This window comes from Petromyzon marinus, chromosome 8 (assembly GCF_048934315.1).
Source record: "Petromyzon marinus isolate PM22_M1 ecotype Great Lakes invasive population chromosome 8, UKy_Petmar_22M1.pri1.0, whole genome shotgun sequence".
Lineage (NCBI taxonomy): Eukaryota > Metazoa > Chordata > Hyperoartia > Petromyzontiformes > Petromyzontidae > Petromyzon > Petromyzon marinus.
Window position 1 is genome coordinate 19,641,007 of NC_133674.1, and position 19,545 is coordinate 19,660,551.

At 49.7% G+C, this 19,545-nt stretch overlaps 1 protein-coding gene across 9 annotated transcripts in view; it reads left to right on the forward strand.

Moving 5' to 3' along the window:
- Nucleotides 1–8,832: 8,832 nt before the first annotated feature.
- Nucleotides 8,833–19,545, forward strand: part of KCNMA1 (potassium calcium-activated channel subfamily M alpha 1) — a 104,222-nt gene continuing 93,509 nt past the window's right edge. For 5 of the 9 annotated variants that reach the window (XM_076065745.1, XM_076065750.1, XM_076065752.1 and 2 more), the window contains exons 1-2: nt 8,834–9,810; nt 17,494–17,649. In XM_076065745.1, coding sequence (XP_075921860.1) covers nt 9,643–9,810; nt 17,494–17,649 — 324 coding nt within the window. In that variant the 5' untranslated portion in view covers nt 8,834–9,642. Of the gene's footprint in view, nt 9,811–17,493; nt 17,650–19,545 lie in introns of all 9 variants that reach the window. The other 4 variants (XM_076065747.1, XM_076065754.1, XM_076065748.1 and 1 more) reach the window with 2 other exon arrangements.

Consider the following 19,545-nt stretch of genomic DNA (forward strand, 5'->3'; position numbering starts at 1 on the left):
GTGGGCCCACACCTGGTAAAATAAAAACTAGTTCAAAGACTGCTGAACTGGCAGATGTCCGTCTATACTGCGGCCAGGAGAGGGCGCTATCAATTCGCACTCAGTACCCTGGTCACCCCGATATGACAAGTGTACAATAATGTGCGTTTAAAGCGTGATGTCACAATTTATCTAGAGTCGAATGGATTCATATTTTTTGTTTTTTTCTATAAAGTTACGTAGATAGAAAGAAAAAAATAAAGTGAATAAAAATATCACGACGTTTCGATCGCAACACAAGCGGTCATCATCAGGAAAAGGGGTTAGCCTCTAAAGGCAAACTGTTTATAAAGGTTTAGAGATGGGCGTAGCCCAAGTGTATCAGCAGCACCAGCAGTATGGGCAGAGCAGTATTGCCAATGCAGCAGCAATGCCAATGTAGCAGCAATGTCAATGTAGCAGCAATGCCAATGCACCAATAATGCCAATGCAGCAGCAATGCCAATGCAGCAACAATGCCAATGCAGCAACAATCCCAATGCAGCAACAATGTCAATGCAGCAACAATGCCAATGCAGCAGCAATGCCAATGTAGCAACAATGCCAATGCAGCAGCAATGCCAATGTAGCAACAATGCCAATGCAGCAGCAATGCCAATGTAGCAACAATGCCAATGCAGCAGCAATGCCAATGCAGCAGCAATGCCAATGCAGCAAAGGGCCACCAGGAAATCACTGCTGACGGTGGAGGTTGATTGACCAGAAAACACAAGTCAAGTCATGACCCAAAGTGGTTGATGACATCTTCCAATGATTGCACCAATAATGCCAATGCAGCAGCAATGCCAATGCAGCAACAATGCCAATGCAGCAACAATCCCAATGCAGCAACAATGTCAATGCAGCAACAATGCCAATGCAGCAGCAATGCCAATGTAGCAACAATGCCAATGCAGCAGCAATGCCAATGTAGCAACAATGCCAATGCAGCAGCAATGCCAATGCAGCAGCAATGCCAATGCAGCAAAGGGCCACCAGGAAATCACTGCTGACGGTGGAGGTTGATTGACCAGAAAACACAAGTCAAGTCATGACCCAAAGTGGTTGATGACATCTTCCAATGATTGCACCAATAATGCCAATGCAGCAGCAATGCCAATGCAGCAACAATGCCAATGCAGCAACAATCCCAATGCAGCAACAATGTCAATGCAGCAACAATGCCAATGCAGCAGCAATGCCAATGTAGCAACAATGCCAATGCAGCAGCAATGCCAATGTAGCAACAATGCCAATGCAGCAGCAATGCCAATGCAGCAGCAATGCCAATGCAGCAAAGGGCCACCAGGAAATCACTGCTGACGGTGGAGGTTGATTGACCAGAAAACACAAGTCAAGTCATGACCCAAAGTGGTTGATGACATCTTCCAATGATTGCACCAATAATGCCAATGCAGCAGCAATGCCAATGCAGCAACAATGCCAATGCAGCAACAATCCCAATGCAGCAACAATGTCAATGCAGCAACAATGCCAATGCAGCAGCAATGCCAATGTAGCAACAATGCCAATGCAGCAGCAATGCCAATGTAGCAACAATGCCAATGCAGCAGCAATGCCAATGTAGCAACAATGCCAATGCAGCAGCAATGCCAATGCAGCAGCAATGCCAATGCAGCAAAGGGCCACCAGGAAATCACTGCTGACGGTGGAGGTTGATTGACCAGAAAACACAAGTCAAGTCATGACCCAAAGTGGTTGATGACATCTTCCAATGATTGCACCAATAATGCCAATGCAGCAGCAATGCCAATGCAGCAACAATGCCAATGCAGCAACAATCCCAATGCAGCAACAATGTCAATGCAGCAACAATGCCAATGCAGCAGCAATGCCAATGTAGCAACAATGCCAATGCAGCAGCAATGCCAATGTAGCAACAATGCCAATGCAGCAGCAATGCCAATGCAGCAGCAATGCCAATGCAGCAAAGGGCCACCAGGAAATCACTGCTGACGGTGGAGGTTGATTGACCAGAAAACACAAGTCAAGTCATGACCCAAAGTGGTTGATGACATCTTCCAATGATTGCACCAATAATGCCAATGCAGCAGCAATGCCAATGCAGCAACAATGCCAATGCAGCAACAATCCCAATGCAGCAACAATGTCAATGCAGCAACAATGCCAATGCAGCAGCAATGCCAATGTAGCAACAATGCCAATGCAGCAGCAATGCCAATGTAGCAACAATGCCAATGCAGCAGCAATGCCAATGCAGCAGCAATGCCAATGCAGCAAAGGGCCACCAGGAAATCACTGCTGACGGTGGAGGTTGATTGACCAGAAAACACAAGTCAAGTCATGACCCAAAGTGGTTGATGACATCTTCCAATGATTGCACCAATAATGCCAATGCAGCAGCAATGCCAATGCAGCAACAATGCCAATGCAGCAACAATCCCAATGCAGCAACAATGTCAATGCAGCAACAATGCCAATGCAGCAGCAATGCCAATGTAGCAACAATGCCAATGCAGCAGCAATGCCAATGTAGCAACAATGCCAATGCAGCAGCAATGCCAATGTAGCAACAATGCCAATGCAGCAGCAATGCCAATGCAGCAGCAATGCCAATGCAGCAAAGGGCCACCAGGAAATCACTGCTGACGGTGGAGGTTGATTGACCAGAAAACACAAGTCAAGTCATGACCCAAAGTGGTTGATGACATCTTTCCAATGATTGCTGAGTCTATAACCTTACTCTCGGTGGAAATTGTGTCTGTGTCTGTATATATGGACGGCTTCATGAATCTTTGTTGATAGCCAGTAGGCTTGCAAAGTACCATCGTCTTAGAGAAATCAATTTCGTGTGAGCCAGCCGCATTAAAATAATGATCAGCCACGGCATAAGTATTGATCCTACCGTGTTTTAGATCTGCCTCATGTTCACGAACACGGTCCGAGACATGTTGCTTAGTTTCCCCAATGTAACTGCTGCCGCAGACATGTCAGGAATCTTGTCCTTCACAGATGGGATCAGATCACGCATTTTATGTACTGTGTAAAATCGAACCTGGATCTTGTGTTTGTTCATGATTTTGGAAATATTTTTGGTTACCCCTGCTATGTATGGTTTTGATTGGATCCACAGATGGCGCCTTCCTCACTGTTGGACTTTGCGGATTGTGTAGTCAGAATATCCATTCGCCTTGAGAGCTTGGTGTACGTGTTTGAGTTCACTGGTTAGGTGTTCATGGTCGGAGATACATTGAGCTCTTTGGTGTAGCGTTTTGATGAGGGAATTATTCTGGGATGGATGGTGGTGGGAATCAGGTTTAAGGTAGGCGTCAGTATGGGTTACTTTCCTGTAGACAGAACGGCTCATTGAGCCATCTGGTCTCTGATTCCCACCACCATCCATCCCAGAAGAGATGCCCTGGCCAGCAACCACAATGCACTATCCTCGAGATTTGGCAATGCCAACACCAGAAGCGGTGGCCTGTGCAGAACATTGGGGGATAAAAGACGATATAGGTTGGACAGGAGAGACGACGAAGAAGAAGACGACCAGGGAGTGGGCAAACACACGGGCCGCACTCGCTCCCCCAAAAGCCTCTTCCTCCGGCCCGCCACGTGTTTAAATTTCATGACCTATTTATATATTTAAAAATACATTCTAATCCCCCTCTCTCCCTATCGATGCCCCCTCGCCTAGACCTCACGCGATTTTGGACAATTTTTTACCCCCCCTCGTCGCACAAATATGACGTCACAAAGTTCTGCCCCCCCCCCCCCAAAAAAAAACCTGCTTCAAATCGCTTTAAACTATTGTCATTGTAGTGCGTATTTAACGTGGCGCTGCACTCTGATGTTGTAGGAAAAAAAAACATTTATTAAAAAGTCTATTTAATTAAATAGAACGTGTATTTATTTAAAGTTGCGCATTTTGATGTCACGTCACATTTCTCAAACCCCCTCCCGCCGCTCGTCACACATCGTCACAAATGTCTGACCCCCCCCCCCCCCAGGTGCGTGACGTCATTTATGGACGGCCCCTTTGTCTTAGTGGAGGTGAATGGGAAGCAAAGATGCTTGATCTGCACACAGCAAATAAAGGTCGCAGTTCTCTCGCAAGTTGTTCCGAACTTTGATGTGTAGCGATTCAAACAAAGAGGCGTCAGACACCAGGAAGTGAGCTCTACATACCATTTCATTCATTCATATGTTGTGACATTAAGCGGCTTGTTGACGTGGATCGAGCTGCCGTTTTTTACACAGCCGATGTTCGGCAATTGAATACCGTGCTGTTATGCTTTTTCATTTTCATCGGCCCAACTCGGTGCATTTTAATCCAAAGCGGTCCGCTGTCCGATTGAGTTTCACGTCCCTGCTGTTCACAATGCCACGCATCTTTTTGTGACGCACGCGGCATTATTGACAGCAGTGTTCCGTGAGTTCCACCAGAGGGCTCTGGCGAGCCCCCCGTGCATCCTGCTGAGTCGGTAACCCTAGAGACCCAATTGCGTTGCCCTGGCAACATATATTGTGTCTGCTCAAATCTCACACACACACACAAAGGCAACAGATTGAGATCCTCCGTGTAGCCTACATAGGAGGCTGCGGGGCACCTGCTGCTAGCGAGCACCTATTTACGCTGGGCGGGTTCAAGTGTGGCCGGCACCACCCCCGACCGCCTTTGTCTCCCTTTTAGGGTTGCCACCTCTGTTCCCCCATCAGACGCAGACATATTTGTCAGTCAGCCTCGGTCGAGCAAAATTGTGCAGTTGACTAAACCTGGACACGTGGCAAGCCGACTCCCCAGAGCTGACGTTTATACATCACACAGTTAGGTCGAGAAGATAAAGACAACGATCCCCCGTGTAGCCTTAACAGACTGTTGGGGCAAGTGCTGTTAGCGAGCACCTATGAAGGCCGGCACGGCACACGAGGGGGTGGGTGGCCAACACCACGCCGCCCGGCCGCCTTTGTCTCCCCAGGGGTGATGTTTGCACACCGCACCGGGTACTCATTTGAGGCTGAGTCGACCTAGGGGAGGGCCCAGCACCGGGTTTAGACACTCGTCACCAGTGTTGGCCGTGAGCGGGAATCGAACTCGGGTTATTGTTGCCGCAGTGCGCACACACACACACATGCATCGGCCCCGTTGCTCCAGTCCACTGCAACAGGCCACTCGTGTGTGCTGCACGATATCGACACTCGTGACGCCCAGAAGAGACGGTCACGTCAGCCCTGGTGATTCAGGGGCCATCAATCGGCGGATGAGTTTCAATTCCAGGCCGTGGACAACGTCAGTGGTGAGCGAGATCTGAACTGAACCGAGAACCGATCAACCAACAGCCTCATCAATGCGTGCTACCTTCAACTCGCACAGACCAGCGTGGTGAAGTATGGTCGGACAACCGTCACGGTCGACGCGTCGCGGAGAGGAGGGGTTCATCCAACAGTGGACTGAAAAAGCGGGTTTAGAATAAAAACCCCATTGCGGAAGGTGACGAAAGGGTGGAACGGCATGGATGACGAGGCTTTGTGTCCGCGTTATGAAATGACATTTCACTCAATAGGAAAGCAAGCGCGTGCATAATTTAGATGCAGGCAACAGGTGCATGAGATGTATTCGACGATTAAAGAGCCGCACGGATAGAACCAATAACGTTTGCGAGGCTGACGTCAGCATCGCGTGCGTGAGTGAGGCTGATGCCAGCAAAATCAGTCAATGACTTAATGACTTGAAAAACTCATTAAAGCGTCATAAAAACCCGTCATGGAATCTCATCTGCCGAACTGATCTCATGCTAAGAGGAGCCCATCTCAGGCTCGCCATCGTGCGTGGAGCGACTTTAATGTGTGAGTGGTAGATGTGCGTTCGTGTGTGGAGTGTGGTGTGCTGGTGAATGAGCGGGGTGTGTGGAGTGGTGTGTGCTGGTGAGTGTCGTGTGCTGGTGAGTGGTGTGAGCTGGTGTGAGCTGGTGAGTGTCGTGTGCTGATGAGTGGTGTGTGCTGGTGAGTGGTGTGTGCTGGTGAGTGGTGTGTGCTGGTGAGTGTGGTGTGGTGGTGAGTGTGGTGTGCTGGTGAGTGGTGTGTGGTGGTGAGTGGTGTGTGCTGGTGATTGAGTGGTGTGTACTGGTGAGTGGTGTGTGCTGGTGAGTGGTGCGTGCTGGTGAGTGGTGTGTGCTGGTGAGTGTGGTGTGCAAGTGAATGGTGTGTGGTGGTGAGTGGTGTGTGCTGGTGAGTGGTGTGCTGGTGAGTGGTGTGTGGTAGTGAGTGGTGTGTGCTGGTGAGTGGTGTGTGCTGGTGAGTGGTGTGTGCTGGTGAGTGGTGTGTGGTGGTGAGTGGTGTGTGCTGGTGAGTGGTGTGTGCTGGTGAGTGGTGTGCTGGTGAGTGTGGTGTGCTGGTGAGTGTGGTGTGCTGGTGAGTGGTGTGTGCTGGTGAGTGGACGAGGACACTGCAGATCGCGAGCAGTACGAGGCGTACATGAAGGATCTGCACCATGTCCAATACTTGGCCCACTTTCGTGTGCCATGTTTGACGACTTCATCTTCATCGAGCGACTTTTTTGAGCTTTGGCTGTGCCGACTTTCTGCGTGAAGGAGTGGACAGCTCTGTCGGTGGTGCGGAGTTCACCAGTGCCAGCAGTAGATTTGGCCAATGGCGTTTCGAGTATCAACATTTATGTATCAAAATTATTATTTAATAAATAAAAGTATGACAGATTTGCCGATACCAATGACATTCCAATCGCAGAATATCACTGTAGATTCCACAGATTCCCTATGTCGACTCAGCTTTAAAAATGAGCAATCGCGTGTAGGCACGAGCGATTGGGAGACACCGCCGCTTTAAGATGTACCGCATCACCCCCAGCGGCTCAAAGACCTTACAAATCCGGATCGGTCGTCATCACTCGCCATCAGTCCACTGCTGGACCAAGGACTCTCCAAGCCGCTACTGTGACGTAACAATCCACCTAGCACCTGCAAACGAGCCGATTTCATTGCTCCATCTCCACCCTGGTCGTCCTCTCTGGCGCGTTCCCCTCCCATCAGTTTCGCTCCTTTGCTCGTCTCTATCACCGGACTTCATTCCTTCTAGCGACGCGTCCTGCGCAATCTCACTTTCATTCACAGTCAAACGTATGGCTTGAGCCTGCATACGTCTATTAAGTAGCACCATATCCCTCTGTACATTTATGCTATTTGGAGCTGGTTGGGTATTAGATACGCGCAATAATTGTACGCATCTGGTTAATTGCAGAGTGACTGGAGCCAACTGAATGCGGGTCGTGTGTTCCCCACATCAGGTAGGTTTCTTCGTCAGCTCTCACTGCCCAGCGTGGTGAAGTATGGTCACGTAGCTTCTCACAATGGAATTAAGAGCACGTCATACATTCCCCACGACAGCACCCACATGTACACTCACTCTCGGCGCTTCATTTCTCACTCCATAATTTCCAGAACGACTTGTTTAGAGTAGGAGGGATTATTGGCGTAAGGCGCAACCAATATAGTACAAAGTACGCCTATCCATAATAATCCCATATGCTGTACAGTATTCCTATCACCTTATGAGGGTTAATAATTATCACGAGGACAAGATAAGGCGAGATGGATGTGGAGTGGCAAAAAGTATAAAGAGAACAGCGATCTGGACTGTTACGGCTGAAATCAAGCACTGAGCCTAACCCGAACCTAACAAGGTCCATGACCACGCACGTATGTGTACAGCCGTTTTGGGAATCCACTGCTGGATGGAAAATAAAACCCATCAAACACATTTGTCAATGGCAGTGCCTTAAAGGGGCATCAATATCTGCGACGTTTTGAGCAATGGGCCTTCTTCATAGCACACCGCTGGATGAGCGGCCGTGGGGATTGTTTGAGCATACTTCCCCAGGCTGGTCGCTCAGGCTTGGTGATGGCGGGGAGCGTACACACAGGCGCACAGTGCAGCTCAACACATTTTCTGCACTGCCCACAACGTAGCCTAACCGAATCGCGAGACTATCCCTAAGCTTACCCCAGCGGTGCCCTATGCAACTCAGGTCTTCCTTTGATTGATTTTCATCCTATGCATTTATAAACGAATGTTTATCACCCCTACCACGAGGCTTAAAGCAAAATATGCATTACCCCTTGTAACCACAATGGCATCGTTCACAGACAGTGCTGCGTCCGGATGATATTAGGCCGTACCACTAACTGCGGGTGTGCGCGACCTCATTGTGCGCAGATGGTGCTTTAATTAATGACAGTACGTTAATTTACGAGCCCGTCTGTAAATCTACTGCTGGATGAAGACCCAATCACGCAGTGTCTGCTCATGGGGGTTGTTTGAGCATACTTCAGGGAGGGGTGGGGTCAAGACTCATTCTTGTACCACTCTCGGCTGATATTGGCTGTGGCTGGGAATCGACCTGTGGTTTCCCTTGTTCACAGCGGGCTGCGCTAATCGCTGCGCCACCGCTCCAAGCCAGCCATGGCCAACCCCGATGATGACCCCCTAGTGCTGGCTACCAGATTATCGGTTCGATTGGATTGCTCGACTAATCGGATGAAGTGAACGTATCACCTGCTTTTTATACGTGTGCCGCTGGACGGGAGGTAATGGGCGGGACTTGGCAACGCGGTCAACATCATCAGGCGCATATGGATGGGCGGTGGCTTATCATGGGGGTTTCCGACCTTCGGGAGGCAGGGACCAATGGCAACTGCCACACAACAAAACAGTCAAATATATTTAGAGTCGCTTAATCCACTTAACCGACGAAGCATTACAGCTTTACACCCCCAGGGCTCACTAATCGCGCAGCCGGCGACAACCACTAGAGGCGCCATCGTGCGTGCGGCTGCTCCTGCTGTCCGCGCGCAGCTGAACGCTCGCTGCTCTCGAACACCACCCACGGGAGGGTGGGATGCGCCCTTCCCCTCCCCTCTCCGCTGCCTCTCTCTCTTTCCGTGCGTCTCGCAGCTCCCTCCTCCTCCTCATCGTCATCTATACCTCTCCTCCTCGTGTCACAACGCCGAACCGCTCCCATCGCGGCCGCAGCGGCGCAGCTATCCCAGGGAGCCACCCGCGATTAAGCAGGAGGACGAGGAGCGGTTTAGCGGCGCAGCAGCAGCAGGAGGAGGAGGAGAGGTAGACGGAGGATCGGGATGAGGCTGCGTCATGAGGATGAAGAGGCGCGGGCAGCGGTCGCCATGGCTGCGGCGCTCCGAATGAACAGAGCTGCGGGCGACGCTCGCGCCGGTCTCTGAGTCCGAGGTGGACGCGAGAAGGTGGTGGTGGTGGTGGTGGTGGACGCGAGATCGTCGTGGACACAACTATCGTCGAGTCATCGGTGGACTCGATCCCCGGCCCTCGAATAAATCCGTGGACGCGAACCGTGGTGGTCCAGCTGCAGTGGTGGTGGTGGTGGACGCGACCATTGGTGGACACGAACCGTGGTTGTCACGAGGCCTTAACGAACGCAGACCGTGGTGGACACCGGGGCCTTGGTTGACACAAAGCTGAACCTGTGACGTCTTCTCGGCGGTGGACACGCGGACCGTGGTAGACATTAGCCCGGGGGGCCTCTACAAAAATTTCCCCACGGCGAGTTTGCGGTGTCCAGCCCTCTGGATCGTGCACAGCACAGCGGGCACCATGGGGCTCATCTTCTCCGAGATCCAGTGCAACAACGAGCAGCGCATGTGGTGGGCTTTCCTGGCCTCCTCGCTCGTCACCTTCTTCGGTGGCCTCTTCATCATTCTGTCGTGGCGGTCGCTCAAGTACCTCTGGACGGTGTGCTGCCACTGCAAGAAAGTGAACAAGGTGAACGAGCGTGCGTGACACCCACCTCCCCCTTCACTCCCACGGACACGTGTAGACATGCAATATTCATTGCACCTTCGACGCTGTGGCGTGCAAGGGCGCGTCAAGCTCTTTAATTTCTAACCGCATGTACATCTCTATGCACATAGAGTATCACGATTGCATGATTGCTGTTCCACAAATACCGACCCTTGCCTTCCTTGTCAGTTCAGCTTTGATTTCATATGAAGTATTGTGACCCCCCTCCCCTCCACCACCACCCCCAATCTCCCACATCTTTCTCCGAACCGGCACTGACCAGCGTGGTGAAGTATGGTCAAATGACGACCACGACTGCGTGGGAAGGCCCCCCTATCCAGCAATGGGTAGACAACAAAAGGGGCTGTAAATGCGCGTTTTGATTGCTCCCAAGATATAGGGGTCTGTTGTGGTGTAGTTATATTTTGACAATAATGGTTCCGGGATCATGTTTTGGAAAAAAAAACCTCATCAGTAGATATGATGAAGATCATACCCAGTACGATAATGGGGGTGGCTCATTCAAGCATTAAATATCCAGGCTCAAACCTGCTCAGCTACCGAGATTTGACGAGCTCCGACACGTTGATGAAAGATATCGTGTCGATATATCTCGATTCAACACCTTTGGTGTATATATATACAGCTGCGGTAGTAAACTCTACGTATATCTGATTTGCAAGAATAATGTACGAGCCTTTTCAATCCACTGCTGGACGAAGGCATGTCGTGTTGGTACACGGGAGTTGTTTGACCATACTTCACCACGCTGGTCATTGCGGGGTTGGTGACGATTCGAGGTTTACAAATGGCAACCTAACCGTCAGAGGGTGGCCCGTTCGGTCGCTGTCGTAGCAAGCACGGATACACAGACATGAGGATTGAGGGTGCAGCAGGGATGCGGAACATTTTCCTTCGGGCCCAATAGGACTTTCATATCTAGTATAGTTTACCTTTAGTGGACAACCAAATACAATTAACCTCCTTATAGCCTCGAACAAACTTGCGTGGCAAGCGCAGTTACTGAGCACACATACACGGTGCAGGGAGGGGTTTGGTGGCCAGCAACACGACGCCCGGTCGCCTTTGTCTCCCCTGGGGTGATGTTTACACACCGCACCAGGTACCAATCTGAGTCAACCTGTCGGAAGAGACCAGTACCGGTTTAGATAATCGTCACTGGCGTTGGCCGTGAGCCGGACTCTAACTTGGGTCGCCGCACGGGTTCGCAGCGACCTACCTACCGCTTACCACCACCACCACCACCACACCTGAGCGAGACGTGTGCCTCCAGGTAGGCAAAGGCGCAGCCCTGCAAGTGCTTGCTCACACCTCAGCTGGTGGAAGGGCCTCCGCTTTGATAGAGCACCCCCTCTAGAGGGCATTTGGCCTACTCGTCCACGGTGGCCAGGCGTCATGGAAGGAGTGGGAGTAAGCCGACACGTTACCCCACCACACGCGACCTGTATGTATGTAGGTTGAACTTCTTTCGCACCGTACGTAGCCAACCATGCAAATCGGAGGTGTTATCCATTCACACTGCTGGGATGGACAGAATTCGGGGGTCATTTAGGAAACGTGCCCCATTGTTCCAACTTGCCGCGCCAGGAGATCGGGGCCGGCGAGCTTCGGGATTGCGAGCCCAGGAGCCGCTAAACCACGAACAGCGTGAGCACTCCCCGTTCACTGGACTGGCGGAGGAGACACAACGGAGATCTTTGCGGTAAAGAAGCGGAGATAATGAACGTGCAGACGATCAGAGAGGAGCGAGAAGAGATGCTATCACGACGCGGTGGGGGGAGGGGGGCAAACTGATTCTGTGTTTTATATAAGACTCTGACCAAGGGAGGCTTCAGATTGGAGCTATACGGAACCTTCAATGGCGGAATGAAAATGGATTAAGATGAGGTACAATAAATCACGATAATAATTTGGTGATTGCAGCAGCTGGAGGGCGGATCATATGAGTGCATTAATAATCATATTGTCGTGCAGAAATTATTTCCTCCAGCGTCTACGCTCCCCCTGCCTTCACCAACCCTCGACTGACCATCGTGGGGAAGTATGGTCCAATAACTCCTGACACGTTGCAGAGGCCCGCATCTAGCAGTGGATTGACCGGAGGAGCTGCACAGATGCATCTGCAGTAAATTAGACAGCCCATTGTTCGTCCACTGCTGGTTGAGGGCTTCCCAACGTCACGTCTGTCATGGGGGGGTTATTTGACCATACTTCACCCACGCAGTCAATGCAGGTTGGGGTGCCACGGTGGCGAGATGTTAACTACCTCGCCTGGTGTACACGAGGTCGTGGGTTCGATCCTGACTGATGGTGATTTATTTTGAGTCTGCACGTTCTCCCCGTGGTTGCGTGGATTTTACTCTGGGTCCTCCGGTTTTTGCCTCCACATCGAGACTCAACATGTGTTTAAAGTATTTGGCTGCTATTAACTTCCACGTCATAAGCCACTTCGTTGAGCTATCATTTGTGCCAAGGTCGCTTCTTAAAAAAAGCTACATAGCTCAGTGTAAAATAAAAAATAAAAATAGTTTAGTTTTGGTGAAGGACCGGTTGAGATATCACTTGCCACTGATGTTCGCCAAGGCATGTAATCTAACTCTGGTCACTAGGTCCGTATCACGAAATTGCGCCAAACACTGTGCCACTGTTTCACCGAAGATGATATGCATAGTGCGGTACGTACATTCAAACTGTTCAAATATACAAAATACGCACACGATTTTCGAAAAACAAATTTAATGAGACGATGCCCAAAAAAAGATATATGCTTCAAGTGAGCGTTTTTTTGTGATTACGCTGAGACCATTTGGCATGAGATGCCCATCATCTCCTGTGGTGGTGTCCCTTGTAAGGCAGCTAAGTAAGTAGGTTTGATAATCTCTTCAACGAATTTCTGAGCATCGCTCTTACCCTCTTGTCCACTTTGGTTTTCTCTCGTGTCCTCTTAAAATGATAATAAGATATAGATTTGGCAAGCATGTTGGATTGCCTCTTCAGTTTCAGAGGGTTCTCGCTCATGTGACCCCAAGCAGAACTTTCCAGAAATAGCCTTCGAGAGATTCAATGGAGGCGGCTTCCATGGGTATACAAATACATTCATCATCCCTATCTGCAGTCGTTGTCTGTTCCCCGCTTGTGCGAAGGCCTCCTTCCCATGCCGATGTCATCTCTCACTGTGCCCGCAGACGTGAACTGATCTCACGTTGCTCCATCTCCAACGTTGGGAAACTTCTCGGATGCATTTCCCTCTCCTTTGACTGCCATTCCATCACGAGGGTCGTCGTCGTAGCTTCGCTATCACCCCTGCGAGCAACGTGTCCTGCCGAAGCCTACCGATTTAACCGTCAACACGTCTCTGATTTGCGTTTGTTCCCTGAAGCATGCGCTCCTCCTTCCTCTCTCTCTCTCTCTTTCAACGTGCAACTCTGGACGTGCAACTTCTCTGCGCTTCTTTGCTGCGCCCGTTTTTGTTTGTTTTTGTCTTCTATTCCAAAAGCCAAACTTGCTGTAACGCGCGCGTGAAAGTAGTTCTAAAATAAGGAACGGGAACCCGACGCTTTCTTTGTTTTGTGTGTTCGTTGTTTACGTGACGAGTGGTCTTTAATGGCTCCGCTGACAAGCATCTTTCGGTGCGCAGATATAATTACATGAATTTTTAATTGCTGTCATGGAGACACTGTATGCATTTTTTATTCAATTACAGCAGCAGCGGTGCGGACCCGGAGAGGGATGTGAATAATGTAAGGGGCTAAATGTCTCAACGGCGAACATGAAAGGGTCCGGCCCCCCCCCCCGCCACCGCCTCTTCATTTGCGTGACCTACAGTGAAGCGGCAGCGATAACGGTTTTCCGCGTTAGCAATTGATACGTGAAAGTAGAGGCAGGGAACCTTTTCCTGGAACGAGACAATTAATTGGTGGTGGTGGTGATGATGCTTGCTGCTGCTGCGTTGGCAGGAGTGCACAAGCTCTAATCACAACAAACTCAACACATTCGCGAATAACACTTTGCTCTTAAAAGAGGCAACGTGTCGGGCAATGGGCCATCTGCATGGAAGTGTTATTGACGGATATGTTGCGAGGTCTTTATTTCCTTTACTGAGGGTTGAACTGGAATTTCAAACAAAATAAAAAACTTTGGCGGCCAACCACAAGTTTGGCACAGGCCCGCACGAGCCTCGGTCTCGTAGCACGATGTCAATGCGGCAACGTTGGTGATGGAGCGAGCGAAAAAATAGAAACGCATTGTTGCTGCCAAGCTGAAGATGTACCCCCTCTAGTACTCGATTAGTGCGGCTACGATACCTGCCCGGATGGATTTGGACCCCGGGACGTCACGGTCCAAATGAAGTAAAATTTGTTCGCAAATGGCTTAGTTGCAAAAAAGCAAGAGCAAATATTGCCTCTGCCCTACTGGCAGACGAATGGCCACTTGCAGCCCAGTGCTGCCTTCACCTCGGACAGCTGCCAAGCAGTGGGTCACCGAGGCCCAGCAAACATAATAATGACAACAACGACAGCTGGGCATTGGAATAATGGAGATGAAGATGTTCAGGCACTTTAAATCGCGGAGGCATTTAAGCAACCTCTAACCACGAATTATTATCCTTGCACTTTAAGTTGTCAGCGATAGGTAAACGTCGTACATAAGGGATTTTTTTGCGTTAGATCCTGTAAATATAAATATTGTTAAATCGGCCACCACCCGACATAGCCAATTAGCAAGGTGTGTCACGTAAATAAAAAAAATGCCAATTATTTATGAGTTCAGCACATCGGTATGCTGGAGAGTGAACCCACAGCATTTACAATTCGTGTACGGCGTTTCGCGGGCAATTACAACCAGCATCATCATGCTACAGCAAGAATGTCAAACATTTGGCGGTCCTGACATCGGTTGACACCAACTTTGATCGTGCTTGAACCGCCTACATTGACTTTGTGGTCAGGGCTACTTACAAATCCAATGTGTGGGCTGATTGCGCAAAAATTTGAAACACAACGTTGCGATGATGCTTTCATGTTTTCCCCTCCAGTACCCGATTAGTGCGGCTAAGCTGTTTGCTCTCATTGTTGTATGTTTGTTGAACTTCTTTAGCACCGTACGTAGCCAACCGTGATAATCGGAATGAATTGTTCAGTAAAAATTGTCGTTGGCAGTTTGGATGTATGTTGAACTTCTTCTGGGTTCTTTCGGTAAAGTCACGTAACTTTGCCGAAATAACCCAGAAGATGAATCCCTGCAGTCACGAAAGCTTTAAATCGAAAAATATGTTAAAGTTTTTGTCGCACCGTACGAAGCCAACCGTGCTAATCGGAGGTGCGGAATGGTGTTGTGACTTCCTCCTCTGCCGGGCAGAGGTCTCGCCCACGCTCTTGCATTGCTTTCCTGAGCTGCTCCTGTCCAGTTGCGGCCTCCCAACTCCCGTGACGGCGTCTCGCTGCTGCAGCTCTTCGGGCGGTCTCCGCTCTGGAGTTGTCCTGCCCAGTTCCCCCTTTGGCTTCTTTTGCTTTAGCAGCATCATCATCATATGATCGCTGTTCATATCATTAATTCTATTAATTCCTTCACCTGTCATTCGTGAACCTGCCACTTCCTTCTACCTTTGTAAATCCAATGCTGGACGAGTGCTTACTCACGCCCCGTCAGTCATGGGTGTTGTTTGACCATAATTCACCAAACTGATGAGGGCAAGGTCGGTGAGGTGGACAGACAGGAAGACCAGTTCAGATACGACTCGCCACTGATGTTAGCCATGCCTGAAAATAACAGTCAGGTCAATGGCTTCATAGCGCAGTACGCAAACTGCGGCGCCACCACTCTACCACTCATTAATTTGGTTGAGTGGTGGGACGGTAGCTAGCACGTTGTGCCACGTACTTGGCAACCTGAGATGAATTCCCAGCCACGGATAACATCAGTGGCAAGATATATCAGATCCGATCCTAGGTAACCCTCCACGTCCTTCCCTCACCAACCCGCACTGACCAGCATGGTGAAGTATGGTCAAAAATACTCTGTGAGTGACAGAGCATGTGGAGGCCTCCATCCACTGGGGAATTGAGAAAAGGAAAAAAATGTAAAACGTTACTCAGCATAGATTATTTACAAGAAATGTATTTTTTTTACCCATCAATGCAACTTACATACACGTTCCTTGTGCAATTAATTGGTTAGTGAAAATTTATTTTAATGAAAAGATGCGGATTGCAGTGCACACTGAAGTCTAGCGCCAGGGTTTCGTCCACGTGAATGCGGCGTCTCAATTCTGCCTTTTAATTAAGTTAACATTGGAGCAGTGCGGTAGTGACTGTGCCACGTGTAATATTACACCGGTAATGTTTATTTTTATGATAATACAATGCAAGTTACATGATGAAATGGCTTAATTAAATATTTAGAATGGAAATATGGAGTGGTGTATGTTAAGATATTACCATTTGAAATGCAGTTAGTACTGTGAGTTGTGTGAAAATAGATGATATTGTGATGAATGGGAAGCCAATGGTTTACGTATGACTGCTGTCGACATGATTTATCCACTGCTGGATGAAGACCAATCGAGAGTGAAGCCCTCTCCAGTCCGTCACAATCCTCATCCTGCATTTGCCGCAATCCGTCGCTCCCGAGCAACAGAACTCTTTATTTCATCGCTCCATCTCCGTGGTGGGCGTGAGTTTGCGGTCCTCTTCGACGAGTCCGCTGCAGTTGACTGACATTCCGTCATCGGTCTCGTCCACGTGCCACCATCTGTCACAGTAACGATGCGTCTGGCCCAAGCCCATCTCTCTGAATGGTCAATACGATTGCCGTGACATGTACTTACACGGACGGCCATTATGTGTTTATACTGTCAATACGATGTCCCATTATGTTTTTCGCTCCACGCGGTTGGGATACAACGGTGGAATATGAATTGTATGTATGTGGTGTACGAATGTTGAACTTATTTCTCGCAGTATATTGCCAATCGCGCTCATCGGAGGTGCGGAAATGACAGATGTTATAACGTGCGTTGTACTCCAGCTGAAAGGCTGCTTTGTGTCTCAGTGTTGGCACGGCGATAACGCACTGCACTACAAACCTCGAGAACCCAGTTCAATTCCCGAGCACGTCTAACATTCGCGGTGAGTGATGTCTGAACTGATCCTGGTGCTCCCCGACCCCTCCTCCCCAACCAACGCCACTTACTTCACCAACTCGCACAGCATGGTGAAGTATGGTCAAACAACCTCCTACGATTGACAAAGCGTGAGGGAGGTCATCACCCTACAGTGGGTTGACATAGTGTTGTAAGTTATTTTTAGAAGCGTGCAGCCCTTAGTCATTACACCGCTTGATTGAAGGGCTGCCCATGCCGTGTCTGCCACGGGGGGCTGTTTGACCATACTTCACCACACCGGGCAGTGTGGGTCGGTAAAGGGGGTGTCGCCTCAGACCGGTTGAGGCGTCACTCGTCACCGTTGTCAGCCGTGGCTGGGAATCGAACTCAGGTCGTCAGGTCGGCAAGCGCTCCACTTCGTTAACGACCGTTACATCGCATTTCCAGCCCAGAGTGCCTAATTTGTCCACTGTTAAACGATCGATGAAGGCCGCGTTGATACAAAGCGCACCCCCTCCCTCTGCTCCTTCTCGTTGCGACAGGAATTGCAGAAGATAAAAGCCGACGGAGCGCCTCCCTCCGAGGGCACGTACCGACCGCGAGAAGACGCCGAGGACTCGGAGGTCGGCTGGATGACCTCGGTGAAGGACTGGGCCGGTGTCATGATCTCTGCGCAGACGCAAACCGGCCGCGTGCTGGTGAGCAATCCGCGGTGGCGTGGGCATGCGCGCACACACCTGCCAACACCCGTTTGCGAAGGTCCCACGTTTTATTTGGCGGTACCGCTGCCGCAGCTGCCCCCACTGCTGCGATGCCAGTGATGTGCAAGTACGAGTAACAATAAAATAAACCTTCGTATTCCTGAATAACGTTGTTTAGTTTGATGTAGCGTCGTTCACGCAAATTGCATCTCTCGCCATCGCTGAGGAACTACGCCAGGGGCTGGAAAGCGGCGACCGGGCGGTGAGCCGGTGCCAACAATTGCCCGAGCTCTGCAGTCCTCTATGAATTAAGATGTCTTCAGCCAACGAATGAGTGTTTATACGCGTGGGAGGAAACCCTGACCCATGTAAGGGGGCACTGTGGCCTCCAAAGGAAACATAATCGGCGACGTTTTGGCCAAACATCCCTTCTTCAGAGCAAATTAACCAAATTGAAATGTTAGGTCGTCGTCGTGATGACGATTATGATGTTGTTGTTATCTTTGGGGTAAAAATTAGAGACCGTGTTGGGAATCACAAAGCGATGAAAGTCATTTGTGGTCCCCGGCCTCTTCATCATCATCAGTCATGATCAATCTACTGCTGGATGAAGGCCTCTCCAAGTCTCTCCTTTGCCTACTGCCTTGTCAATAACCTCAGCTACCAACCTCCATCCCTCTAAGCGATGTGTCCTGCCCAGCCCACTCACTTTATTTCACATTCCAAATAATGTTTCCTACCTACATTCTATTCAACTTAATGGTCTCTACCGGTCACCAATGACTGCACATTAAAATTGGTTTTGCACTTCATTTTTTTTCTAAATTCCAGCTCCAGGTAAATATCGCCGCAAATGTCATGCAACGGACATTAATCTCCCCCGGTAGAGCGGGTGCGAAAGTGCTGCCTAGCGGTCACTTTGAAGGGGTCTCAGAAGTAGCTCTGTGATATCCGCTTTCCATGGACCGTTCTCTAATGCGAAGGGTTGCACTGCTCTGCAAAAGTTCAGAATGGATTCTGCAGCGCATGACGACGCGGATAGCACGAGTAGGATAACATTTGGGGAAGATAAAAAAAAAGGATTTTGAAACAAAAAATGACTAAAAAGATAAACTCATGTTCCTGTCTGTGGTTCCTTGTGGAAGTTCCATTGATCGCTCAGCAGCCGTAGCCAACCCTTGGGGCAGCACACTTTACCCATGACCCCAAGAGAAGTGTCGATTGCACATAAACCAAAAACCCTCTCGTTGGCCAATGGAACAAAATGTATGTTGTCCTCGTGAATATTATAATCTAGTGTACTTTGTTGGAGATGTCATTGCAGCCTTGGCTTGACAGATTGCTCAGGCTGAAAGGAAATGCCAATTAGCCAATCGCTTCCTTGCAAGGCACCGTGGGGTGTGAGCCCAAATTTAGATATCGCTATTTGTGGCTTTTTTCCAGTGGAAAAAATTTGTTGATTTGCACGCAAAGTACACAGCATTTCCTTTCTTCACAAGCTCACTGTCCATGCGGTGTGTCGCAAGTGATGGGAATATCATCCATAACACACACCACCAATAACAGCATTGCAGTTCAATTAACAATTCCCATTACTATGATAATCATCATCAGCAGCATCATTATCCGCAGCAGGAGCAGTAGTTTCAGCCATGGTAAATCCACTGTGGGATGGATGAAGGCTTCCTCTATCCACTGCCATCTCCCACGATCCCACTATGCAATGATCCACCTCGCACCGGCACTTCGTCGCTCCATCTCGCCAGTGGGTGTCCTCTCGGACGTGTTCCATTCCAAAGCAATCGCTATTCTTGTACGAACTTCTTTCGCACCGTGCATAGCCAACCGTGCTAATCGGAAGTGCGGGCGAAGGACAACAAACGAAACACAAAG